The 27,967-nt window shown below is 37.8% G+C and overlaps 2 protein-coding genes across 2 annotated transcripts in view; one reads left to right on the top strand and one right to left on the bottom strand.

Moving 5' to 3' along the window:
- Positions 1-3,066: 3,066 nt before the first annotated feature.
- LOC134804295 (protein obstructor-E) lies at positions 3,067-17,458 on the top strand. Its single transcript, XM_063777303.1, has 6 exons — positions 3,067-3,224; positions 7,142-7,304; positions 9,032-9,150; positions 15,096-15,296; positions 15,784-15,979; positions 17,276-17,458. Exons 1-6 carry the CDS (start codon positions 3,176-3,178, stop codon positions 17,421-17,423), a joined length of 876 nt encoding a protein of 291 aa, XP_063633373.1. The 5' UTR covers positions 3,067-3,175; the 3' UTR covers positions 17,424-17,458.
- An 807-nt stretch (positions 17,459-18,265) lies between these two features.
- The window catches only part of LOC134804301 (protein obstructor-E), a 28,217-nt gene continuing 18,515 nt past the window's right edge, over positions 18,266-27,967 (bottom strand). Inside the window, exons 2-5 of the mRNA XM_063777311.1 lie at positions 21,647-21,705; positions 20,693-20,855; positions 19,656-19,850; positions 18,266-19,129 (exon numbers count right to left, since the gene is read on the bottom strand). Coding sequence (XP_063633381.1) covers positions 18,909-19,129; positions 19,656-19,850; positions 20,693-20,855; positions 21,647-21,705 — 638 coding nt within the window. The 3' untranslated portion in view covers positions 18,266-18,908. The remainder of the gene's footprint in view (positions 19,130-19,655; positions 19,851-20,692; positions 20,856-21,646; positions 21,706-27,967) is intronic.

Below are 27,967 nucleotides of genomic sequence, written 5' to 3'. Positions count from 1 at the left end.
CCCGCACGGTAGCAAATTTACATACACGATTGTAGTCTATAGGTAAACGGCGAGTATAGGATTTGCTTTAATTTATATATTAGCTCTTAATTGGCTACTATTTGTGCCGCAAAATTTTTGCAGCTGATTGTGGAAACCAAAATAAATATTTTGATGTACTTATGTCATGGGCGTCAATCTTGTAGTCTAAAATAACTTGGCATTTGGCAGTTTATGGTTAGTACAAATAAGCAATGCGTTTTCACATCAGATTAATGTATTGTTATCTGTGTCATATAAATATAAACAAGCTTGAATAAAGTTTCAAAATTATATGACTATTAGAAGTAGGTTTAAATGGAGTATTAAATTATTATTATGACGTCAACACATGTCACTTTCGCAGGTTAATTTTGCCCCAGTTATTATGTTCGTGTATTGCATAAGTCAACATTATAAATTCGCGAGAAACATTTATATTTCGCTAAGTACAAACCGAATTACATTTTTACTTTCAAATGCAGTATTTGCGTTACTTTCCAACATGTGCATAGTAAATAAGTTTTACTGTAATTTGATCGTCATTAGTCAAGTGTGATCGTTTTCTACATGATGTAAAACATATCAATATCGAGATATCCAGTCAATGCCTTAGTGTTGAAATTTTTCCTTATCTAATCACTTTCCGGGTTGAATTGTGTCGTATCTTAGGACCCTGGGGTCCGCTAGAAAACTCAATCACAAATCTTTATCTTTAGCTTCTTACTCGCAGAAAAAGTACTTTTATATAAACATGGTGGCCAATTTGAACAGCATTCCGATATCAAAATGATGTATATTTGTTACCATTACCATTTCGTGGCTTATATGTTAAGTTGTGATACCTACGTGTTGTTTTCTTAAGGTGACAGTCCATTTCCAACGACAGCTGCACTACTGTTCATTTTACTAAGGAAATTGTCAATAACACCGACGCGTTTAGTACCAGTAGTGCAGCTGCGGTCAGAAATGGAATGTTACCATTATTTTATTTTGCCTTGAATAAACGGTCTCTATTCTATAATTATTCTATTAGCGCGTGCGTTCGTACATGTATTGGCGCTAGCGAGACGCACTGGCCAATCATTACAAAAATGACCTAAAATAGGTAACATCAAAATTTAATTTCGAATTGGCCTATTGGTCTCGTTAGTCCCGAGAGTCCATTAATTTGGCCAGAAATAAAATATTAATTGACGTTAGAGTTGGTCCACTATTTTGCAAGCCAACGGATCGCTGAAAGTAGAGTATTTGAACAAACGATTCGCGGAGTGAAACCGTCTCGAGATGTGCACTTTCTCGCACGCTCGACGAAAGCAAGATTTGCGTGCACGCACCACTACCCAGTGCCCACTGCTGGGACTATCTTTTATACCACCGTAGCCTATGGACGCCTGCAACTCCAGAGGTATGACATGCGCGGTGCCGACCTTTTAAAAATCTGTACACTCCTTTTTTGAAGAACCCCATACTGTAGATGTAGACATTGTAGACCCTCGGGAATACCTCGAGAGGGAGCTCATGCCACAGCCAGAGCGTCCGCGGGAGGAATTTCCTAATGACCTTACGTTATTTGTTTGGTGAACATTAATGTGCTTATCAAACATAACACTCTAATATAACTGGTTTCTAAATAATGAAATAGCCCATTTTGCATGCAACGAAGTCATTAAAAATGCAATAAAACGTAATAATTCCTGTAAATAGCCTGCTAATTAATACCAACCCACAATCCACATAACAAGTTGCTTAATTACTACACAAATTTGCTAGTTATCTGATGATTCTTTGAACCCGTTGTATGGTAATGTTAATAATTCGTTGGAGAAAACTTCAAAAATTTAAGGCGAGTTTTTTTATGTGTAAGGGGCATTTTATTTAAAGATGTTCCCTACACTTATTTTTTAATTTGTGAAATTTTATATTTTTTCTACTCAGAATCACGAGCTCTTTCTAACCTAATAGGAGAAAAAAAATGTCCAAAGTTTTTTATTTCTATTCCGTTACCATTTTTCATAGACTTTGTACGGCGGTCACGGAATGGAAAGATCGAAAATTGTATGGAAATTTTGGGACACTTTTTTTCTCCTAATATTAGGATCATGATTCTGAGTAGAAATAACATAAAAAATCCCAATTTAAAAAAAAGTGTAGGGGACTACTTAAAATAAAATGGCCCAAGTACCTATCAGTTAGTAAAGAACAGTCAGCATCAAAAGTAGTGAATGAAATAACGCACTAACAGTAGATACTGTGGCAAATAGGTGGTGATAACTGGCAGATGCCACTCTGGACTACTTTTCCGAATAGTGATATATTATCTCTAGATAGTTTGTACAGACACATCTACAGACATATCTATTAGAGAATGGCTCTTTGAATCAATTCTATTCAACCAATTCATCTATTTTTGGAAAACAAAGAAAATGTTCAGACACCAATCGTGGGTGGTATTAAAAGAAAGAGCTTTTTGAGCCGATTCTAAAAATATGTCACATATTTGCTATTGTTTTTCTGAAAGTCACAAAAGGTAATGGGCATTACAAGAAAAGTCCTAATCGCAAGAAAGCTAGTTTCCCTTTTTAGGTTGAAAAGTCAGGTTAGCGTCTGAGCAATAAGGTGCGGAAAGCAGCTAGTGTTACCTTACCACCGGAAAAGTTCTTACAAGGCGGACAAGGCGGCGCGGAAGTTTTTGCGTTACTAAGGATGGCTCTACACAAAAAAGGTAAGCCTCTGTATTGCTCTGTGTCTGTAGATGTAAAAAAAAAATTTTTTTATCAATATACATAGACCACAGGTACCTATAATTCTGATTATCATCATGATTAGGGAGACCTCGCAATGTCATTACAAATCAATTAAGTACAATAAGCGCATTCTTTCCATCCTAATTTCCTTGCTGAACACGTCCGACAATAACAGGATCTTAAGTGTTCCGACTTCATTTGGCTGAAGAGTGCCGCCTCATACCGGAGCTGCTGAGAGAATAAGGGACAGCAACACGAGCCAGCCTTTCGCCGAGACGCTCACTTGCTAAGAATCGAAGACAAAAACTGTTATGTTCAGTGCGCGGGAGTGCGGTGCCGGCGTCTGTTCAACACGCACTCATATAAAAAGTGTCATTTTATTGCATAATAGTGTATTTTAATATCAAAAGATGGCGTTCAAATCGAGTATAGGGCTAGTCTTCCTCGGGTGCCTAGTTGGTGAGTTTTATGTTGCGTTTGCGATGCGAATTGTTGCTGCTTGTGCTTTTGTTATTATGCGTATTTTTGTAACGGTTAGTGGCCGTTATTTTATATAGGATGGGGATTACGAAACTTGAATATCTTATGTGTGTGTAACCACATGTATTTATTACTATTGTGCATAGGTTTTTTAACCCTATTTAATTTACCTCTAAGCCTACCTACTGCCTGCCTTATTAAAGATCGCTGCATTCGTAACTTAATTGTAACCATTTCGGACAACACCAACATTTTTAATGGGAATGTCTTAACGGGCAAATGGGTTTTGGGACATTTCCATCGATCCAGCGATCGTCATAATTGTCGTATCATAACATAAAGGTACCTATTTACACAATTTCAAGAATAGAAATGGGGTCATTATTTATCTGTTCCAGTACACTTTGTTAGACATGGACACGTGATAAATCCGTCATCAATGTGTCTACGTTTAATTAGTTGACATGGTAATGAGCTAGAACAGGTTACGTCTGTAGCGTCTTTGTAACCATCACCAAGTAAAGCTCCTAAACTAAGTTCAATCAGCATCATAAGCGGATCAGATTACGCGTCATTCTCTAACAACTTAACAAAAAGAGATATTTCTTACGATGTAAATCAATTAGACTGTAACATATACTCTTGAACTTTAGAGATTTATCTCTAGTTGGCCCAGGAGTTCAGGGTGGCAGATGGTAGATACTACAGGCGCGTTGTTTCACCCGCTACTATTGCGTAATACAAATGTGTCAATGCATTTTCCCAATGCAACTATGACCTATTTACTCACGCGACCTTTACTTTGCTTAATATGCACGCCGCCCGTTCGAAAAGATATTGACCTTGTATTCTAGATATGCAATTCCTAGAACGGACACGGCATTCGGCTACGAATACTAATAAGAGGCCATTAAATACCTACATATTTATAAAACTAGTTTTGTATTTAATATACGTCTGGCCTTTAGATGCTAACGGACGTAAGTCACTGCAGTTTGGTTGTTATATACGATCTTTTATAATCTTGAAAGAAAGTTATATTGCTTTCAACATTTTAATATTAAATCAACTTGAGAACCATTGCCGAAGTAATGACAGCGAGTCGTTAAGTATTAAGCAAGTTTATTACCATGTTCGTGGACTACTGATGTAGGTAGTGGAATTCGGTAAAAAGTCTCAGTGTAATTAGCAGTGGTTCATAGTAGAAAAATATTTAAAGTTGAACGAAACGATAATTACCTACTAATATTATAAATGCGAAAGTAACACTGTTTGTCCACCCGTAAACCGCTAAACCAATTTAGATGAAATTTGGTACGGAGATATTTGAGGCCCGAGGAAGGCCACAGGATAGTTTTTATCAATCATCATCATCATCAATCAACATAATCCCGCGCAGACGAAGTCGCAAGCAGAAGTATGTATGGCATAAAATACAACAACTGTATGCCTTCATGTTCAACATGTGTTTCTATCTAACACCATAGCATGTGCTGGATGCAAGACTATATCAAATCAGAAATAAACACGAAAGATAAAAGTGGTGACAGTTATAGTTAAGTTACCTAACTAGTAGACATCATCATCATCACCCTAACGTTGTCCCGGCCTTTTGCCACGGCTTATGGGAGTTCGACAACTCATTCCGAGAATTGGCGTAGGCACTAGTTTTTATGAAAGCGACTGCCATCTGACCTTACCTGGGGAGACAATAGGCCTTATTGGGATTAGTCCGGTTTCCTCACGATGTTTTCTTTAGGGAAAAGCGACTCTCAAATAATACTCTTCCTCGAGAACAATCATTGTTCGAACTACTTAATGACTAGTGTAGATAATTTGATGTATCGCGTGACACTCGAATTATTCAGTTCTATTTCACCAAACATACATTGAATAAAGATGAATGCGTGACTCGAGTTTAATTTTTTCACATCTATTTACTACTTTTTCGAAAACTTGTATTTAGTTATTAATAAAGCCATGCATTTTCTTTTTATTTTATTGGTAAACTTGCACTTCCTATCGGATGTATAAGTAACAAAGTTTTTTTTAAAGTATGTACCTAATTTGAAGTAGGTAAAGTATTACTTAATTACCACTTTAAAATATACATTTATTCTCATTTTAAGTTAGTAAGAGGAAACGATCGACAAACGCTCTCAAAACTGAAGTTTCTATACAACTATGTATATCTTATACTTCCTCTTAACAGGCACAGTTTTAAAAATACTTTCGACGTACGTAGTGCGTCTGTCGACTTAGTTCTGGGAGGTTAGGTAACAGAGAAATCAGCGCAAATATGTTGCCTCACCCTCATTGTTGCCTACAATGCTCTTACGTTTGCCAATAGATTAATACCTATTAGCACCCACTCGATACCGGGCTTCGATAACATCTAGAGTTAGACCAAGAAAAGTCTGCAACGATTTTGATAGCGCACGCAGTGCAAGTGTGATTAAAACGTCAAACTTCTATGAAATTATGACGTATAAATAACACTTGCACTGCGTTTCCTATCAAAATCGTTGCAAATTTATCTTGGTCTAACTCTAGCGGAGTTATAATGGTTACATTTCAATCATTCTTCGCTTTGGAGAAGATATCAGCAAGCGCGTTATGGATACAGTTATTACATGATAGCGCATGTATTATAATATATCTTTACACTAATGGAAGCTTTATCCAACGGAAGCTTTTTAATTTTGGGAACGTTATGGCGTTTATTACATTATTTACGGCAACATGATAAACACAACTATGATAAAGACGGAACAGTCACTTGACACATATTTTAATAACATTTAGTTGTTTAGTTTAGTACCTACTTGGTAATTTTAAATTAAAATTACCTACTTAATACTGTCATTATAAAGTTAAACATTCAATCTTGCAAAAAAAAAAATATATATTTTATTTAATAAATAGATTAAATACAGACATCATAATTCATAAGTTCATAACAATGACCTTCAAACCTGTCAAACCAACCGTCAAGTAAAGAAACAACCGATATTTTACATCGTTCTGCACCGATTGCCTTCGTTTTAAGAGAAAGGCTTGTTAGAAAATGGCCGACCTTTAGCTGTCTCATTGTCACCGAGCAGGAAGTCCGAGGTTTCATTGCAAGCCGCTTTTAACATTACATTCAAGAAATCAATGTTTTATGCAATGTATATAATTGGCTACTTTCCTACTAGTCAAATCAGCTTCTTTTTTAGAACTGTCTAAACGATTTGCTAATATGGAATTTATATGAAAACGTGTGTAGTGACGTCATCGTCACAGTCAACTTACCTACTTTTTATACTTCCATCCGATTTATTTAATAGACATTGTGTTTAAAAATAACTGAGATCTATGTTTTTCTAATAATGATCTGGTGCTTTATTTCGTACACGGTGTGAAATAATTTATTTTAAGTAGAGGAAAGTACCCAATTAAATACGTTAGGTCAAAAGTCGCTTAATTATGTCAGTTAACTACACTTTAAAACTTAAATTACACTTTACCTATGTTCATAATTATTTAATGCCTATAACAAGATTTAGAATGAAGTAAAAGGTATATAAATATACGATATACGATACGATAAGTACGAAATTTAACATAACTCCATGCAGCCTTAAAAAAATTCAACGATTTCTTTTTTGTACGATTGGTCCCACGTCTTACTGGGAAAATTCCGTTTAGCATATATCCGCCATTAACCCTTTGAACAACAAGCCTAGCCGTGCGTGGTGCGTCATCTTAAACCTTGTTGGAACGCAAGATGGTTGATATTGGGCTGTAGCCGCGCGCGTTAGTTGACGTCTTTAGTGGTCATGGGGTTAATTTATGCGCTTTGTTTATTATATTTAGAATCTACAAAAACTTACCACGGCCATTTTGTCACGCAGTATTAGCATCATCCGCTCTACCAAAGAAACAGAACCGCAAGCCAGCAAACGCGCCGGCGCGCGCGCAAGCCGAGGCAGACCGCGACGCGGAGATAACCAACTCCTGCCCAGATGACGGCTTCTTCGCCGACGCCGAGCAGTGCGACAAATACTATGAATGCAGGTAAGACAACACTGGCGGCAGTTGTAACTGGCAACATCAGCCGTGATAAGTCGACTAGAGTTAAAGTGTTAACACGCTATCGCACCGCACCGCGACCTTGGTGCGTCGCACCTATAAGTGAGAGCGAGAAAGAGATATCTGTTTCTCGCTCTCACTTATAGGTGCGACGCACCAAGGTCGCGGTGCGGTGCGATAGTGTGTTAAAGCCTTTAGACCAAGAAAAGTCAGCAGCGATTTTGACAGCACACGCAGTGCCAGTGTTATTTAATCGTCATAATTTCATAGAAGTTTGACGTTTAAAATAACACCTGCACTGCTTGTGTTCTCAAAATCTCTGCAGACTTTTCTTGGTTTAACTCTTATGTGCCCCTACGGTCATCTTCTCTTGATCAAATCGATACACCTCGTAAGAGTGTTCCTTCACTTCGTCTTAACTCCGAGGAGCGTCTAAATATAGTATTACATATATAATCTGTGGTATCTACTCGTACACCTATTCCTACATCCAGTATCCTTGGGTCAAACCAAGCTAACCCTGCACAGAATGGAACAAAGGAAGTTATTCGCGGAAATTGACTGTAGGAAGTATTTTTTTTATAATGTGTAAATATATTTCTTGAGTACAGTATATTTTATAAACTGAAATAAATGTCATATACTAAGAAAAAGTGACCAAGGCCTCCAGGCCCCAAGCTGGAATCGAACCAGCGTCCTCTGCTATCGCGGCAGGTGCCTAAACCACTCGGCCACCGGGCCACAGCGGCATAGGTCGAATTTTTCCAAGTACATGCACTTCTTACTGAAGGCTTGTGGCGCCCCCTTAGCACCTTACCACCTTAGGTTTAGGCACCTACCGCGATAGCAGAGGACGCTGGTTCGATTCCAGCCTGGGGCACTGGAGGCCTTGGTCACTTTTTCTTAGTATATGACATTTATTTCAGTTTATAATTTATATAGTAGTGTTTCTAAGTACTTGATAAAAACAAATTAAACTATGTTTCTGAAAAATCATTTAATTTGTTAAAAAACTTCATAGTAGAGTATATTTCATAAGAATTTACTAAATAACTGTTGAGATTTACGAAACCAAACAGTTGATTAGCATATACGCATACCTACTGATTCATTTAAGGCGTGTTGGAATGCAGTCACCTTTTCTTTGCTGTTTATTTGTAAAATTTATTTTTAACCATCCTCAAAAGGTCAACACCTCGAAGGATGTTTATTGAACAAGTTAAATAATAAGTATGGATTTAGTATTACCTTTTCCAATATCAGTATACAAAATGTAACAAGTTAAAACTACCCCATAAATGACATAATCTATGCAACGTTTTGCTGTATGTTACATCTATAAAAAAACGCATTTAACTGATTTGCAAGACCGAAGTGATCCCATAAGTGTTCCGTGAACAAAGTTTTGTACGGAATACTAAAAATTGTGTCTTAATATGTTATGTATAAAGTTCATCTGACGATATAGCTCAACTAAAATCGCCGGCCGATCGTAAAATCAGGCAAATCATGAAATGTTTAGGCTACGCGGGGCTCCTGGAGCAACCTGACGAAACTATCCTACTTATCTATTGGTTTAATGTGACTACTGTCAAAACATTACACAGCAACTTTACGATCGGCCGCCGATCTCTAGATAAGACTCATCACACCGAAAAGAGTAACAATACCTACACAAGTTTGGCTCAATTCTCTCTTAAATAACGTTACAGACAGGGTGAGATCATCGAGAAGCTGTGCCCCGACGGCATGGTCTTCAACGACTACAACCCAGATGATGAGAAATGCGATCTGCCTTTTAACCTGGATTGCTCTCAGAGGCCTAAACTACGTAAGTTACTTTTATATTATCGTAGACTGGCCCATTTCTCGAACGATATTAGTCTAATATTATTAGTGTGTTACAATCTTGGACTCTGGTTTCGAAGGGAAAGCTGTTTAATTAAAAAAAAAACTAAAACTCCACACAAATCTTCTCTAAATACATTTTTATTAACATGGTCACAGAATAAATAACAGTACTAGGTACAGAAGACTCACTCTCTAACAAAACGCGTCTGTTACGATCAGCACAGATATGGCCGCTAGGTGGCGACAGCGCCACGCGTGGCTTATGGCTAGCCACCAAAATTGGGGCGGAACGGATGTACTTTTAGCTACCTGTAGCAAAGCGACGAAATCGCGGAGTGAGCCACGCCTGACGTGGTTATCAGAGTCGGCCGGACAAATTCTTCCCTATTTATCTTTACCCTAAGAAAAGACTCGAAATACAAAAACTATTCTATCTTATATAATACAAAATCCACGATAGACAGCCGTTACTACCGTTTGCTAGTTGAAGAAATAAAAAGTGACATCTACCGGGAAATTGAGTAAACATTTTAATGTAGGCGTTTTATACAAGTACCTACTTGGGGCGGCACGTACCTATTGCAAGTATTGCAACATTTGCAACCCTATGAGGTACAGAGCATTACTGCCCAAAGAATCTGGAATTTCCTTGATTCAACGGGCATTAGTAATACACTATATACCTACATCACTGCTTGGTCGATGTGGCACTGAAAGGCCCACAACACTCCAATAATAATATTTGTATAAACTTAATATCTAAATTGCATAACGTTTTCTTTGACACCAACCTTGTCGGAGTGGATGTTATTTTAAATATTATAGGACAGTTTACACAGATCAATTTAGTCCCACAGTAAGCTCAGTAAAGGCTTGTGAAGTGGATAGGCAATGTAGGTATTCGACGACGTCTATACAGTATAAGTTTCAAGATGACATGTACTGGGACCGCGTCGAGCACCAGTACGTTTACCTTAGTTATATGTATACCTACATTTGTTCCTGAGTTATGGAGGAGATAACATATACTTATTCACGAGCGTGACGTGAAAGAGTTGTTTAATTTCAAAGCCTTCTTATAGTGTGTCTTAACCGATATAAAGCAGAATGATATCTTGTTTTTTGTGTTTATTCCTAAACGCCTAAATTATTACTTACCTAAATATAAATAGTTTATGTTGCCAGTACATTGACTTTCGGTTGAACTCAAGCTTTGACCCAACATAAGTTAAAATAAGTTTAATGAACTGTTTTGCATTTGCACGCTTGTTTTTTTTCTTTCTGTTGGTATGTGTAACTTCAGAAAAGCTAAATATACAGTCTTTTTTTTTGTTCGGTATCGAATATTGGTTTCAGAATGCAGCGTCGTTCGATTTAATTTATAGTTGCCTCTTTTTTTGGAACATTTAAGCTTCATTTTAATTGTGAAGATTATTAATTACTCTCCTTGTTCCAGCCATAGATAACTCGATTTGAAACACGCTTAGTACATCATAACAAAATATACATCTCAAAATTAGCGCCATTTTGATTGAACTTTTATGTGGTTGATATGGGTCTATATTAATTCACATAACTTAATACTCCTGATTGGCATAACGTATATCACGCATAACTTTGAAATCGCATAACATTATTCCGCATAACTAAGTACGCATAATATTAATGCGCATAACGTAAACTGTCATAACAATTACTTGGGATAAATGTAATAAGCGTAATGGTACTTTGCATAATTATTAAATGGTATAAAAATAAAAGGAAGAAAAGAAAGGTTACGTACCCAAAAAGCAGTTCTATATTTACCAATTCAGGTACTGAAAAATGTAATTTTGATTGTGTATATTGTTTTATTTATATATGTAATTAGATCTGAGGAGTTAATCGGGATTTCGTTATCTTACTCTTGCATATTCGAGCGATAGAGTGGCAGATAACGAAATTTTGATTTTCGGGTTTCGCTGTGCAAGCATAGAATGAGAAAATTTATTGGGCTGTTAGAAAAAAATACCTAACATCGAACTGGATCTAACCTAACCGATTTGGTTTTGCCCTGATCCATCTAATTCGGTTGCTTTATAAAATTATGTTAATTCATTTTGTGACAATTAAAGTTATAGGTAATAATGTTATGCATATTTCAATATGCGAATTCATTGTTATGCACAATAAACATTATGCCTTTTAATTATTATACCTGTTCAATTTTATGCACAATTATGTTATGCCAAATCTGTTATGCGAATTCATATTATGACAATGAATGTTAGGCGTATTAAGGGGCACCCGGTTGATATTAGTAGTGTCATTTAGATGTATAGCGGAGAAAATAATGTGTGCTCTATAACACGTGCTATCTGGTTTTGCCCAACGTCGGGATGCATCACAGAATACAGATTATGGCATCACGTGGGGGTCGGCTGGTCGAAGCAACTTTCACATCTCAAGGGGAGCCGCTCCATTGTACATACATACCCGCTATTAATAGATTCCCTTTTAATTAATAGTCGGTTGAGAATTGTTTGACATTTATGAGTTGGGCTACTTGGGCTTAACAACCTACGATTTTGTTATTGTGAATGCTACGAAGCTTCATTGAATTTCATCTTGCTTTTTGTCTTGTAACAAATGTTATCGGTTGGGTAGGGGTATAAGGAAGTAGGTGTGTGTGCAATATACCGATTAAGCTGTCTTTATGTGTACGGATGTTAGTAGGGTTACAAAACAATATATTGGAGGACTGGTAAAACTATTATGATGATTGAACCGAAATGACACCTTATAAACTCTATGGTTAAAGACTGGGGAAGACAAGAAAATTACACAAACAATCCGAAGGACACATTATTAACTAACGTCGGACTAAGGTCTGTGTAGCAATGTCGACATTAATGTCTACCTAATTTTAATAAAAATATGACGTTTATGATGACACTACCTCACTTTGAGTGGGTGCAAAATTAGCTTAGATAGATTATAAAATTTCACTGAGTTAGAACTCGGCCATATTTAAGTTATACAGGGTGTCCCATAAGTGACACGTCACAGTGACACTGGAGGTAGACCAGGCGGCTTAGCACGGTCGCGTTTTTATCCCTTGTCACCATGCCTGTCACGTTCTAACAAGTATGTAAGTGCGAAAGGGACGCGCATAGTGATAGTCGATAAAAATGGAACCGTGCTGAGCCCGCAGGCCAAGAGGAACCAAACCAACTTAACATGACCCCAGTAAAAGTGGCACGGTTTTTGAGTTATTGCCAAATTAAGGTTTCTCATGAATTTTGACCGTTTTTAACATTGTTCGTGCCAGTGTGCACTCGGAAAGGTCTCGAAGTTAGTTTTTTTTATGTTTACGGCATCATGAGTAGTTAATTAAGATAACAAAATAGGTATTTTATCGATAAACAATGTAAAATGCTAAAAAGTACTGGTTTAATCTTGAATTAAATTCACAGCGAAACATTAATTTCGTGTTTGACCACCTGTCGTGAAAAAAAATTACTAGAAAATTAATGAGCAAATAACGTCAAAATATTGAGCATGTTATGCAGATTCAAAAATAGTATAACACATGTACCTTCCTGCAATAAAATAGGAATTATTATCATCTTTCGAAAGCCTCATAAAATATAAGTGAAAACTAGGAACTCTGCAATCCGTTGCTACTTTTAGTAAGAATAACGATTTATGTTGAGATGAGATATCTAACTCTGGATTCAGAAATAAAAAAAACGCCTATTCAGTATTTGCCGAATGCTTAAAAGAAAGAGATGGAAAATGGTTATGTCCCTTTTTAAGGATATCATTGAGTTGATAAAGGTTCAAAGAAAATAAAATACTGCAGGTTGAAGTTTAATCAATTTGTTAAAGTAATTTTATTTTAGAATAGGTGCTCGAATTGTTTTTCCCCGGCTCGTATGCACGCTTGGCATTGTCTTATAAAACTTCAAGCTAATTTCCTTAAATTAATTTCGGATATGTTTCGTGCTGCCTCGAACATGCGCCGCCGTAGTTCCTCTTGGGAGGTTCCAATAAGCCAATAAGGTTATTGGCACGGAGTAAACTTTATCTTTTAAGCATCCCCAATGAAAAAAATCTAATGTCCGGGGAACGCGGCGGCCATGCCACTGGTCCCAATCGGCTGATCCATCTGGGAATTTCTGTGTGAGGTGGTCGCGGACATCGCGAGCGTAGTGTTCTGAGCAGCCATCTTGCTGTGGTTCCAGCTCCAGAAGATGCATCGGCCGACTGGTACCAGTGGCATGGCCTACGTTCCCCGGACCTAAATCCATTAGATTTTTTTATTGGGGATACTAAAAAGATAAATTTTAATCCAACCCAATAAGGTCCGAAGAGGAACTACGACGGCATGTTCAAAGGCAGCACGAAACATATCCAAAATTAATTTAAGAACATTAACTTGAAGTTTTACAAGACGGTGTCAAGCATGCATACGAGCCGGAGAAAAGCAATTCGAACACCTATTGTAAAATTATTTCTACCTACCCTTTCAAACTTCAACCTGTATTATTTTCTTTGAACCTTTATCTACTCTATGATATCCTTAAAAAGGGAGATAAGCATTTTCCATATCTTTCTTTTAGGCATTCGGCAAATACTGATAGGCGTTTTTTTTATTTCTGTATCCAGAATGAAATATCTTAACATAAATCGTTATTTTTACTAAGTAGCAACGGATTGCAGATTTCCAAGTTTTAACTTATTTTTTATGAGGCTTTCGAAAGATGATAATAATTCATATTTTATTGCAAGAAGGTATATGTGTTATACCATTTTTGAATCTGCATAACATGCTCAATATTTTGACGTTATTTGCTCATTACTTTTCTAGTAATTTTTTTTCACGATAGGTGGTCAAAGTCGAAATTAATGTTTCGCTGTGAATTTAATTCAAGATTATACCAGTACTTTTTAGCATTTTACATTGTGTATCGATAAAATACCTATTCTGTCATCTTAATTAACTATTCATGATGCCGTACACATAAAAATAACTAACTTCGAGACCTTTCCGAGTGCACACTGGCACTAACAATGTTAAAAACGGTCAAAATTAATGAAAAACCTTAATTTGGCAATAACTCGAAAACCGTGCCACTTTTACTGGGGTCATGTTAAATTGGTTTTTGTCCTCTTGGCTTGGTCTATCTCCAGTGTCACTTATAGGACACCCTGTATATGGTGACTGCTGGCTGCTACAGTTATGTATTAGCCACAACATAGTAATGTTCACTTTCTGCCTTAATATGGAGTACTATAGCAGTCACCCTATTTAAGTATCAGCTCAAATACTCAAAATCCCTCTAGGGTCGTTATGGCTCGCACACGACAAAAACCCTCCAAGTGAATTCTCTCCAAAATTTTCACACAATTGGCCAATTACCAATAGAACTTTGGACCTATCAAAAATGTTTCACAGACATTTGTTACCAAATACTGATTTATTTCTTTTCACCACACCAGCTCGGAAAGCCTTACTTTGCACTTCAAAAACTGATAGCAAAGTTGCATTTTATTCACATGTGAGGCAAAGTAATCAAATGCAAATTTTGAGTTGTTTTCTTATGTTTGCTGGTAGAATTTACTTTTAAATGATGATTTTGGATGATAAATATTTAATAACATTCATTTGGATTTGATTTGGTTTGATTTTGTTGCATATTTTACATTTAATATTTGCTTCGGGTTGGTGTGGTGAAAAATTTTGTGTTTCACTCGGGGGCAAATTTTGTTTAACCCTCGTGCTTTGAAACCCTCGCAACACTCAAGATTCCATTTTTTGAACCACTCGCTACGCTCGTGGTTCAATTTTGGAATCTTTCGCTTGCTCGGGTATCAATGTTAGCACAAGCGGTTAAACAACAACTTTGCCCCCTTGTAAAACAAATAACTATTTCTCAACAGAGGAGCCCAAGCCCACGCTGCACTGCCCGCGCCTCAACGGCTACTTCTCCCACGAGGACCCGAAGGAGTGCGGCATATTCTACTACTGCGTGGACGGCAAGTTCAACATGATCACCTGCCCCGACGGCCTGGTCTACAACGACAAGACCGGCATCTGCACCTGGCCGGATGAGGCTAAGAAGAAGGGATGCGGTGCCGCTGGTAATTGAGATTTATTAATTTCACATATCGTTTTTAGGGTTACGTAGTCAAATAGGAACCTTTTTTAGTTTCACCATGTCCGTGTCATCCTTAAAGCCGCGGACACACGTTAGACCGGGAAGTGTCCGGGCCGGAACTTCCGGCGCATCGTTTTCTATGGAAAGTATCACGTGATCGCCTGTCATGTCATAGAAAAGTAAGCGCCGGAAGCTCCGGCCCAGACACGGCCCGATCTAACGTGAGTTATCCTTTACTCCGTGATCATTAGGGGTCAAAAGATGCCGACAAACATGGATAAAATAAAAACAAAAATAATTTTTTTTGGTATCTCGCCTGCACGTATTTTCGCTTTAACCCTATGGTGTGGGGTGACGTTGGATAGCTTTTTCACAACGATTACAGGTTTTTGTATCCCATTTTTGTAAAAAATAATTAATTTAGCACAGATACCTATCTTTCTAACCTAAAACCATTTTATCTTACGCAGATGTGTTCCAATTCGACTGCCCGCCCGTGAACGAGACCTTCGGCCTCACGCACCCGCGCTACGCCGACCCTGATGACTGCCAGTTCTTCTACGTGTGCATCAACGGCAACACGCCCCGCCGGTCCGGCTGCAAGCTTGGCCAGGCCTTCGACGATGTCAACAAGAAGTGCGAGTGGGCGAGGAAGGTCCCTGAGTGGTAAGTACCCACAAGCTCAAGTTCTTAAATGCGACCGTCCGCCTGTTTACGAGCACCACCACTTTCGAGCACAGGCGCTACGAAGACCTGACAACTACCGATTTATTAGTCTCGTTTCCTCTTATTCTGGTATACCTACTAATTTACTCGGTTCGCGCGAGAGTTCGAACGTCTCAAGAAGCAATAACTTTAAAAAAATAATTACATATTAAAAATTGTTGGCGTAGGTAGGTGCTTTCTAAGTAAAAATTCAAGACGAACAATCTCCATACAAAATCACGTTACTACTATTTTTACTTTCGATTTCGATACCATTTTTAATTACAATTTATAAGGTAAGGCAAACCTTTTCTTAACTGAAAGACCGCGAGCGCAGGCGATTGTACCTACTAGACTCAAGTAAAGCTTAGTAATACTCTTCTTCTTCTTCTTCTTATGGTGCCGTCTCCTGCCGGAGATTGGCTATCATTAGGGCTATTTTCACTTTTGATGCTGCAGCTCGAAACAGCGATGTGGTGCTCATCTTGAACCAGCACCTGAGGTTTTTGAGCCACGAGGTACATCTTCTTCCACATTTTCGTTTTCCCTGGATTTTCCCCTGTATTATCAGCTGGAGGAGGTGGTATTTGTCATTTCGTAATATATGACCAAAGTACTGCAGTTTCCTAATCTTTATAGTATCCAAAATTTCTCTTTTCTTTTGCACTCTCTGCAGCACGCTGTCATTGGTTACTCTATCCGTCCATGAGATTTTCAGTATTCTCCTGTACACCCACATCTCAAACGCCTCTAGACATTTACTTATAGCTTTAGTGAGTGTCCATGACTCAGCACCATACAGTAGAACCGAAAATACATAACAGCGTGCTAATCGCACCCTTGTAGAGATTCGGAGTGACCGGTTGCAGAGAAGATGATTTATTTTCAGGAAAGTGTTACGAGCTTGCTCTATTCGGCACTTGATCTCAACGCTGTGATCACCCTGGTCATTGACAATACAGCCTAGGTACTTATACGAGCGGACCCTTTGTACAATTTCATTTCGGACTTTCAAGTCAGGTTGACCTTTGTATTCTATCTACAGTCATTACTTACTTTGGTCTTTCTGATGTTTATCGTTAGGCAATACTTCGCACTTACCTACTACATCCACCCGTTCGAGCAGGTTCTGTAGTAATACTCGTAGTTATAATATTCTAAACATGCCTTGACAGCTTCCTCCATTGTTGCTTTCAGAACAGTAAAGTGCACTTGTCAATTTGAAGAATATTCCTTAACTGTTACCCTTCCTTGCAGCGCTGACTGGTACAAGGGTCAACTGACAGACGCCGAGCTGGAGGCCCTAGAGAACCCACCTACACTGAAGCCCAAGCCCTCGAGCTCGCAGCCGAGCCGCCGCAAGCCTCAACGCCCCGGCAAGGGCAAGGCGCTCGAAGAGGAATGATTTGTTAGAGCAATAAACGGGTTAAGTTTTAAGTACCAGCGAGTTTTTTTTAAATAACTATACCCCTTTTTACAGATTAGAATTTTTTTAACCTCAAGAGTAGTGGTAACTTTTTTCCTCCAAAATTAAATCCGAGTAACTATGCACTGAATTCAAGTGTCGTTTACATGTTATCATAGGAACCCTCATTTCGGAAGAAAAAGTTAATTACCACTACTTTTGAAGTTAGAAAAATTCTAATCTTAAAATACGCGGTACCTATACGAGTATCCTGAGGACGTTAGGTTAACAAACAAGGCTATTTTTAGGATGCATGCAAATGTATTAGAATGGATGCAAACAAAAACGATACACTTGCCCACGATAACGACAACAGCCCACAACACAACACAGACCACAGACAACAGACAACAGACAACAAAAGACATGTTTAGACATTAATTTATTTAATTTAGTTTAGTATGATCAGTTACTATTATTATGATGAAATTGCAATAGAAGAGTTGAATAATGAAATTAATGAATACGCCGTAATAGGTCAATCAAATTAGATCCAAAATAGCGTTTTAAGGTATTAATTCCCAGCAAGCTGGAAATCGTTTTAATACTTTCATTTGGTCCTAAATGCGTGTAATCCGAGTTTGCTCCATTCCAGGAAAATTTTAGGATATTGCTCGGGTATCAATATTAGCACGAAGGCTTAAACAACAACTTTGCCACCTTATAAACTAATTACTATTATTATAACACCATTCAAATTCCCCTTGCAAATGTTGTATACCTATAGGAAGTAGGTGTTAAGAGATTAAGATGTTGCAGTTTCAAAATGAAATTCTCATGTATATTTAGATATTTTATTTTCCTATTTACATATCCATCTTTTTGCTGATCTATTTACAGAAGTGTACATAATAAATACATATAAACTTTGACGTATAAAAACATACATATCTACGGTAACTAATATCACGAATTATCTGCATTTGGCAACTTTGTTACAGGTAACATACAAGTTTTAGGAAGCTTTACATAGGTAACTTATTACCATCTTTTATATGGAAATAAATAGGTTTCAGTAAAAAAGTCAATTGATTGCTTTGTAATTTTGTAAAAGACGTTTTCATGTCGGATTTAAAATTACTCATAAATGGACGGTGTATTAAAATTAATTGCTAGAAATAACTACATTGCAAAACGAAAATTATGAACGAGTTACGTCACGTTGGAGTCTTGGCACTGTTGCTTATAGAATTCATGAAATAGTGGTTACCTACCTTCATAAAAAGGTAAATCATATTTTAGTTTAGTTTTGTTTTTAGTTATTTATTTAGTCGCAGCGAAATAAATAACATTTTACTTATAAATTTATGAATAGTATATAATGAAGTATTACTTTTACCCTAATTCGTTGTCAAACAATTCGCTTGGCAGAAAGAAATAACACAAAAGTAAAAATTTTCGTATTGCAACACAATCATGACGCAATCACGCGTGTCCGCAGTGAGGTACGAGCTCGGGGTCTTCGCAGGTGAGGTTCTGGTCGTCGAACACCTTGCCCTCCTCGCAGGTGATGAGACGGGGCTGGCCCTCCACGCAGGTGATCAGGCGGTGGCAGTCGCCGGGCACGGGGAAGCGGGGGAAGGGCCAGAACTTGGCGGATTGCGTGTTGGCAGGCACTTTCGTCGGGCACTTGAAGCCGATGACCGCTGTGAATATAAAATACATAATAATATATAACATTTTTAATTCTTCCTGTCTGTCTTCCTTTATGATATTAGAATACGAACGCGTAAACACTTTTGGATTAGGTTAGCTCACGCTTAGCTCAACACTAGGGCGAGCGGTGTAGCTACTCGAATATAAACCTCGTTTAAAAGTGGCACTGTGCTTTTACTGCAGTACGTTCGATGAAAGGGACGCGTGTACCTACTGCCAAACTAGAGTAAACCTGACAAATTTGTATCAGTTATACTTAAACATGCCGCTATAAATAACGACCTTCATCCTTCATAGCTAGGAGAAACTTTCATTTCCTACAAATATCAAGGTTGCAAAAGGACTGTAGCAAATTGGTCGCAAATTTCTTAAAGTAACTAGCAAAAGGAAAGCCTACAACCTTTGAGACCGAGGCCCAGCTCAATATCGAAGGCCAGGCTGGCTTGTCAGGATAGTTATGAGTGCTATGGCAAAATTTTACGCCCTATTGTGGTGCTTTGAAACAGTCATGCTCACCTTCAGGGTTACAGAACGGCTGCAATAGATCAGGCCAGTTGCATCCATGGGTTCGGTGGTCGTAGACCAGACCAGGGGTGCAAGGCTCCTGCTCAGGGATACCGTAGGCGCACTTGACGTAACTGGTGGAGCACTCTTCGCTGTCGGGGTAGATGCCGAACTGGAACTCGCAGCCGGGAGAAGAGTAGGGGACCACTGCAGAAAAGACATTTGGATATAATTTGTATACAAAAGTGTCTGTTAAATAGTAAAAAAAAAATATTTACGCCATTTGTACTGGCGTAGTTATCGAGACAAATTAAAGCCAAAGCTTCTGAATAGGGGCGTATTTACCCTATGCCCAAAAGGGGCAAGTTTTGGGCGGCTATGGGGCGGTCAAATTTTAGCGGCCCGGGGCGCCAAATATTAAAATACATACGATGCCTTGCTCCTAAATATGCGCTATGTTTGTGGCTGGGTAAGTGTGTGTAAAATGTTTACATTTTAGCAAATTCTATTAAGCATTCAAGGACTAAGCAGGCAATCCTAGAGTCCGTTGCCGTCGAAGAACAGGACCTTTTCGCCGCAGGTGATTGACACCTCAGAGTCCCAATCAGAATCAGTGCAGTTGCGATCAGATATATCAGAGCGGCCAAGGTGTTCACAAATATCTGAATGAAGCCTTTATTATCAAGAACTTAAAAAGTGCATGTTCAGGTACTTTTAAGTACCTTAGCCGCTCGGATATACCTGATCCGTCTGCTCGTTTGCCTCCTATATCATAAAAAATATCGACTTCTCACTCTCACTCATATTCTGGTTTGAAATTCTGCTCATCTCCGTATCTTTCGTAGGTCCGTGCTTCGATTTTTCTCTCGTTTCTATATCTTGCTTGAATTCTTGCATATTTTTCTGTGTTCCCAATCCACCATTTATTTATGCTTGTAGTAATTACGGATAGCGTCCTTAAAATCAAAGAAGCAGACAGGTTTTCACTGTCAATATCCTATAGATGCTCAAGAAGAATCATTGACAATTTAACACATTGCCAAACTCACAGTCAGCTTTCCTTTGTCCGCAATCGACCGCCCAATGGTAGTTGCAGTGGTTGTGCACAGCGCCCTTGCCATCGAACAGCAGACCATTCTCGCAGGTCTCGACCGTCAGGGTCCCGTTGGTGCAGAGGAAGAATTGATCGCATAGTTCAGGATGCGCGTACGCCTGGAACCAAAGAAAAAATACTTATGAGTTTTATATTGAAGAACTGTGCACAAATGAACGGATTAAAATCAGGTTAAGGTACTTCTTTGAGTTAATTAAATCGCAATAGCAGGACATTTTAAGCACATTAATCTCATGTTCAATTGTATGTGTTGGCTTGTCAGAAAGTGGTGATAGTGCGGATTCAGGGCTTTCCATCCCCCAGGGAACTTAGCTAGACGGCAAGGAGATACCAAATGCCTTATAATAGCCCAAATTTTGGTGCACCAAGGAGAGCTTGGCACAAAAATTACCGAAATACGTAATTTTATGAAAACATGTCGCTTGGCTAACTTGTAATGGTCATTCGCTTTCAATGCACATAATTATTGCTAAGGGAAATTCGCTGGGCAATTAATTAAAACAACGTAGTACAATTATCGCTGTCGCCTAACGAGGTTATGAATTACACTTTCTTTCAACAGTTACGTGCGTTCGCAATGCGTTCAACATTATTTATTAAAATCAAAAGGAAGTTAAGTAATATTTTAAAAAGTTATAAAATATTTATTATAACAATTATTATGGCAGATTCGAAGTTTATCATTCCTAGTTCCAAGGAGTGAGTATAATAATAGGTAAGGTAGAAATCCGAGGGTGTGTTCCCATGTGTCCCCGTCCCAGGTGACCACCGCCATTCATGTGGCGGAGACGAATGGGAATGATTTATGTGAAGCGCCTATTCCCATCTGTGCCATTAGTGATTCTTCTATAGTAGTTTTATAGCCCTACTAGTGTGAAATGTTATTTACCTGTACTCCGTATTGTTCCGGACACTCAGGCGCATGCTCAAGCAGAATGCCAGCGTTGACTGTAAAATAAAAGAAATAATAAAAGAAATAAAATAAAATAAGTTAGTTGTAAAATCACTGGACTGACCAGAAAACCTACATATTAATTACAAATCAGTCCCGTTCAAGGCAAATTTATTAAGTGCGAAAATGGCTTGTTTTATCCATTACGATAAATGATAAAAACCAAAAGCCCGAAACAAACGTTCAAAAAGCATGGCTGGCTGCCAGACCATCCGTGATATTAATTACGTACGCTAAAATAGTATTGTAGGGTATGTTAGTTAAACTAATCAGCTCTTCAATTGTGATTGGGGAAACGGGACCTAAGTGAGATAAATCCCATACTGTTGCACCATACGCACATAATTAATTAGGCCAACCGATATTGGCAATGTTCAGGGGGTTATTACGCACTCAACCTGAGGCTGCTTTCAATATAATAGCACATAGGCGTGTGTAATCGGTCGCGTAGAGCGTGACCAGGTGTCGACATCGGGTCGGCAGGGTAATAACCCCTATTGCTTCATTGTAGCTGGGGTTTGATCGGGCTAAGCGGTTACATATCAGAATACCGAAAACTGATTTACCTAATGTTGAATCACCTATGCTTGATTCACCTATTTTTAAATTACCTATCGATCATTTTACCTAAACATTGACTGACCTAAGTTTATAATACCTAAGCTCAAATAACCTAATGGACGAAACACCTAATGCACGATATACCTAATGCACGTTTTACCTACTGCACGTTTCACCTAAAGCTATTATACCTAATGCACGAATCACCTATAGCTGATATACCTAATGGACGATACACCTAAAGCTGATATACCTAATGAACGATGTACCTAAACTTGATTTACCTAATGGACGAAATACCTAAAACTGTTAAACCTATCGCACGAAATACCTAAAGTTGATATACTTCCTGAACGAATTACCTAATTTCGATATGCCTAATGCACGGAATACCTAAAGTCTATATACCTAGTACAAAATTCATATCATTTTGCCGAATGATCAAGTGGCAACTCCACCCAATAAATCGTATGATTTCCCAACCTTACAGTAGAAACTGTTTGTTTGGATAACAATTTAAAAATACACTTTTTGAAACGCTACTTTTTAGGTAGTAGAATGATTTCGTTAGTCTAATACAAAATTAGTTATGTTATCTTATCTTATCAAAAACTAAAGTTAACATCATGACGATGAATAAGTCGGTTTTGGCACTGTTTGGTCGTAGTTAACCTAACACGCTCCTCCTCGCTTTGCTCGTCATCGCACCTATCTCGACTTCTTGTATGTCCTAATAATATTCTACTAAACAATAATTATATTTTTGATTTTAGGTACATATTTCGTTCATTAAGTGCATCGACTTCAGGTATTTCGTGCATTAGGTGTATCAAATTTAGGTATTTCGTTCATTAGGTATGTTAACTTTAGGTAATGCGATCATTAGGTATACCGACTTTAGGTAATTCGTGCAGTAGGTATGTTAACTTTAGGCAATTCGATCATTAGGTATACCGAGTTTAGGTATTTCGTGCATTAGGTATACCAACATTAGGTGTTTCGTGTATTAGGTATATTAGCTTTAGGTATTTCGAGTATTAGGTGTTTCAACTTTAGGTAAATCGAGCATAGGTATTCTGAGCTTAGGTAAACCAATTGTAGGTGAAACGTGCAATAGGTAATTCATTCATTAGGTGTTATGAGCTTAGGTTAACTGATCAATAGGTATTTAAAAAAATAGGTGAAACGAGCATAGGTGATTCAACATTAGGTAAATAGATTTTCGGTATTCTGATATGTAACCGGCTAAGCGAGTCACGACGAGAATTGGCACAAGAATATCGGTGGTTTCTTTACTAAAGTCTTTTCAAAGGGCTGTCTACTCTGTGGTTATACTGTCACATCGTCATAATTTGTGTGACAGAGGTCACAACCCCCGCGAACTAAGACATGTCTATTCCATGTAAGGTTTTACTACAAACAGTAGAAATAAGCGGAAGGCGGTTTATAATTTAACTTCTTAATAAATATTACTAAGGTAGGTACTTCCGCTTTTTCTTAAAAAAGTTATAAGCTTTCATGTAACGGAACATCAGCGCTGGAAGTCGCCAGCATCATGCTGAGTGAGGACTTTTTGTGGCACTTTCTTCTTTATGAGTTTTTTTCTTATATGTTTGACTCATTTGTAGTTATGACTAAAATATTAAAAAAAAGCCTAACTGGCTTCTAGGTAGTCCAGTCAGTCTTTGTACAGTTAGCGTCAAATAGTAGCGGTAAAGTAAGTAAATATATACCTGGCCGCGTAGCCACCATGCCAATCGATTACGCTACGTAGCGATCGAAATGCAACTGTCGCTGTCGCACTAATATGGAAGAGTGATAGAGAGACACAAAGCGTTTCGTTGTCGAAGCGATAGCAATTGCAACCTTGGCTAGGCCGGCTGGTATATTTATCCTTACACCTACCTACCAATGATAACGAAAGGTTATGGCAAGTTTTTAATACCTACAAACTAATTTAGTTTTATTAACAAAAAATGGTAGCATTTCAAGCATGCCTCCACATACGAGTGCTGAAAATTCCACGTACCTACTTAAAAAATAAGACAATGTACAAAATCGGAGGCGGTCAGCGGCAACGTACCGCCGCGCCAAGGTTACCCACTCGTTACTTTCGCTCCGCCCGCCTGCTAAAATGCCGCGTGGCCAACTACTTTAACCTTCTAATATTGTACTTTGACGCCTTCATCTGATAATAATGTCACCACAATTGTCGACACTGAGTCAGCTTTTGTCTGCCAGTCATAAGCTCTTTGCCTATGTAATTAATTAATTAAACACGTTGTCTTGGCTCGGACGACATGTTTGACATATGAAAATCATCTATGACCCAAAGATATTCACGATTTTATCATCTGTCACCGAGGCCAACTATATTCTAACAGGTATATAAGTGCGAGAGCGACGAATGACGCGACAAAAGATATTTCCATAATGAGTTGCACAATTATACTCACTTAGTCATCGCTTAAATTCGATGCACAAATAAATGTCTGTTCTTGGTTCTAATAAAGGCATTAAAGTGTAGCCGATATATATCTGACGGCGAATTTGTAGGTAACATTAATTTTAAAGTCGAAAGTCATTGTCCCTGTCATCGCAGGCTTGTTCTTAGACAATCCAATACCTTATATTTTTTTGCCGATAAGTGTATCGTCAATACATTGCTGCTAAAAATGTCGCATGTCGAAAGTTGGACGCATTGTTATGTCACTGTTATTGAGCATGGGAACTATTCTTGTGTCGATAGATTTTTTTAAATAGGCTCACTGAAACCCGTTAACGTTCAATATTCCATAAAAACGCTTAAATATACTCAGTGCTAGTACTTAATATTATTAAAGATTTAATCCGCAACTAGGAATCGAAATCCAGCTCTAGATTCAATGTTTTCATATAAAACTCCATTTGTATTTTCGATCGTCGGTCAAAGTAACAAACTGTAACTAAGGCAGGCGGCGTAGCACGGTCGCGTTTTTATCCCTTGTCACCATGCCTGTCACGTTCTAACAAATATGTAAGTGCGAAAGGGACGCGCATAGTGATAGACGATAAAAATGGAACCGTGCTGCGCCCACAGGTATTTTATAATTTCCGTAATAAAATTTAAAGTACTAATTAATGTGTTAGTACATAAAATTATGAGTTGTGCAGCATTTTATCTCGCCGTAACGGCAGGTTATCGCCTAAGTGAGGGGGTCGCCGTAAGTATAGCAAGGTTGCGGAAAGTGCTTACAGCTACAGCTAGTTAAGATAACATTCACAAGTTGTCCTGTCCTGTCGCTATCAGATATATCGGAGCGGCCAAGGCGCTCAAACGTATCTGAACTGAACATACATTTAAAAAATATGGTTGTCTGTAAAGTCGGCTTACGGACGATAATTTTGCGTGAAACGTCATAAGAAAACATTGCCATTATACATTACGTAATGTTACCCTAGAGATCTCTCCACAACGTTACCATAGAGATTTGTCCACAACGTGACACGTTTTCGTGCTGCTACCGGTGTTCATCGATTTATAAGACGTTATCACGTCAAAAACGTGTTGATCGTTGAGGTTTTTGGTCATTTGTTATCCAATATTTCCATATCTCACTATCCGTAAAAATACAAATGATTACCAAAGTTTTTAGGAGTTTATAGAACCACCACCAATTACCAATTGAGTAATAGGTATGAGTATACCTAAGCCTACTGAAAATTCACTCAAGAAAACGTAAACAGATCATTTTGTATGGAAATTGTATGACCAAAATCAGATCTTAATTCATAACTAGTTCGTGGTTTCAGTAACAGAGTTTTTTTTATTAAGGTCACTATTAATATAACTATCAAAATGCCAGTTTATTTGACCTTTGGATTATTATCAGCGACTGATATTTCCGATCAACTTAATTACTTGTTCGTTGATTAAAATCTCATTATGTTGCAAAAATCTCGTAATCTAAACATATATAGTGAAACCTGGATAACCGGGACCTTAAGCATCCTGTAAAATTCTCTCACTCCAGAGCTACTCCACTTACCCAGTGTCTCAGTTAGCCAGGTATAAATAAGTATGTGTCTCATTTACAGAGTTATTTGTAGAGGTGAGAATAGAGGTTAAGTATTTCAGTTATTAGTGGTATGATTATTCAATAAAATAACGTATTTTTTGAAAACTATATATATGGACATTAAAAAACTTATTTATAAACTGAAAAACTACTTTGCTGTACTTATTCGTATTTGTGCCTCTTTCAAAGAAACATTAACCTAACTTTTATCGGTCCATAGTTTATGAAATTTTAGTAGATACTTAACGGAATTTAAATTTCATGCGGATACAAATTGCACGGCGCTCCGGTATGCGAGCGGGACATCGCTATATGCGTGCATACATCCGTCTCGCTCACACACAGATGCTAAGATGCGCAGGATTATTTTATTAATTTGAATAAGTACGTTGTGTAAGATGGCGGAGTACACGTTTCTCAGCCTTCCGCCATTTCTCAATTACATTATCGAATGGGTTGCTGAATAACGTAGAATTCCGAGGAGCCACGCCTAGATTGTCTTTATACAAGTCATTTGCCAACTGTGCTAATAATTTTAATTAAATAAAAAACTCTTTATTTCAGTACTCATAATGAGCTTTGTGAGCTCATAACGTTTGGATATTTAGTTATCATACGACGAATTGTAGCGATACTGACTTTAAATCTTTAATAAGTAAATAATATTTGCTTGCATTTGTTTAGAGTTACAAGAATCTGAGTAAGGAAATCCTTAAAAAATATATTTTAAAAGGGCTTTACTTGGTTAATAACTAGCTAGTTTTGCCACCCGCATTGTGTGAATGTAATAAGTAAACACCATTAATCTTTTAGGTACCTACGTAACGACATTTTGCTTGACAATAATTGCGTGTTACGGTGCATTTACTAAGAACATAGCACTGTAATATATCGCGTATTATATCAGAAGTGTGAAAAGCGATCTTCCTCGACGAATCAGATAACGGGGTGAACGTCACGACTGCTATTCAACAAATAACACAGGCACAGCACATCCGTTTAGTGCACGGCGACTTTGCCATATTTGAGCAAATGTGAGTTTGCATTTAATTAGATTTTGAGTAATATTTTTTTTTAAAGAAATTGCTGGCTATATCTTGACCTCAGTAACATGCGGAAGTGAACTACATCTGTGCCGTACTTCTTTCAACAGTTAACAAAAGGTGTTAGAGAGACAGTTTCACGGTAATGGATATTTTTCTTAACACACTTACCTACATTGACAGATGAATACTTATTGTCACTTTAAAATTAAGTGCATTTTAACTTCAGTGCATATTAGTTATATATATGTAATAAAATAAATATGCACCGCACGAGTTCACGCATGCAATAGGAATGAAAATGCTTCACGTTTTCAATTTTACATTTTTGTTTACATTTGTTAACATAAACTGGCTACTTTAAAAGTAAGGTTATTACCTACTTATTGTACTTTGTTGTATTATTGATAATAACAAAATAGATACCTATATAATAATATATTATTTGAAAGTGTGGTTATTCTACTGTTTTGTATCAGTTGCGTGGGGCGGCGTCGAACCGTGCTGTGCATTACATAACGATCGAGATGGAAAGCATGCTGAGACAATAGACTCAACACGTCGGCACAATGAGGAAACGAACGGGACATTTCAAC

The sequence above is a fragment of the Cydia splendana genome, chromosome Z (genome assembly GCF_910591565.1).
Source record: "Cydia splendana chromosome Z, ilCydSple1.2, whole genome shotgun sequence".
Taxonomy (NCBI): domain Eukaryota; kingdom Metazoa; phylum Arthropoda; class Insecta; order Lepidoptera; family Tortricidae; genus Cydia; species Cydia splendana.
The sequence above is the reverse complement of the archived record's forward strand: the minus strand, read 5'-3'. Positions and strand labels throughout refer to the sequence as shown.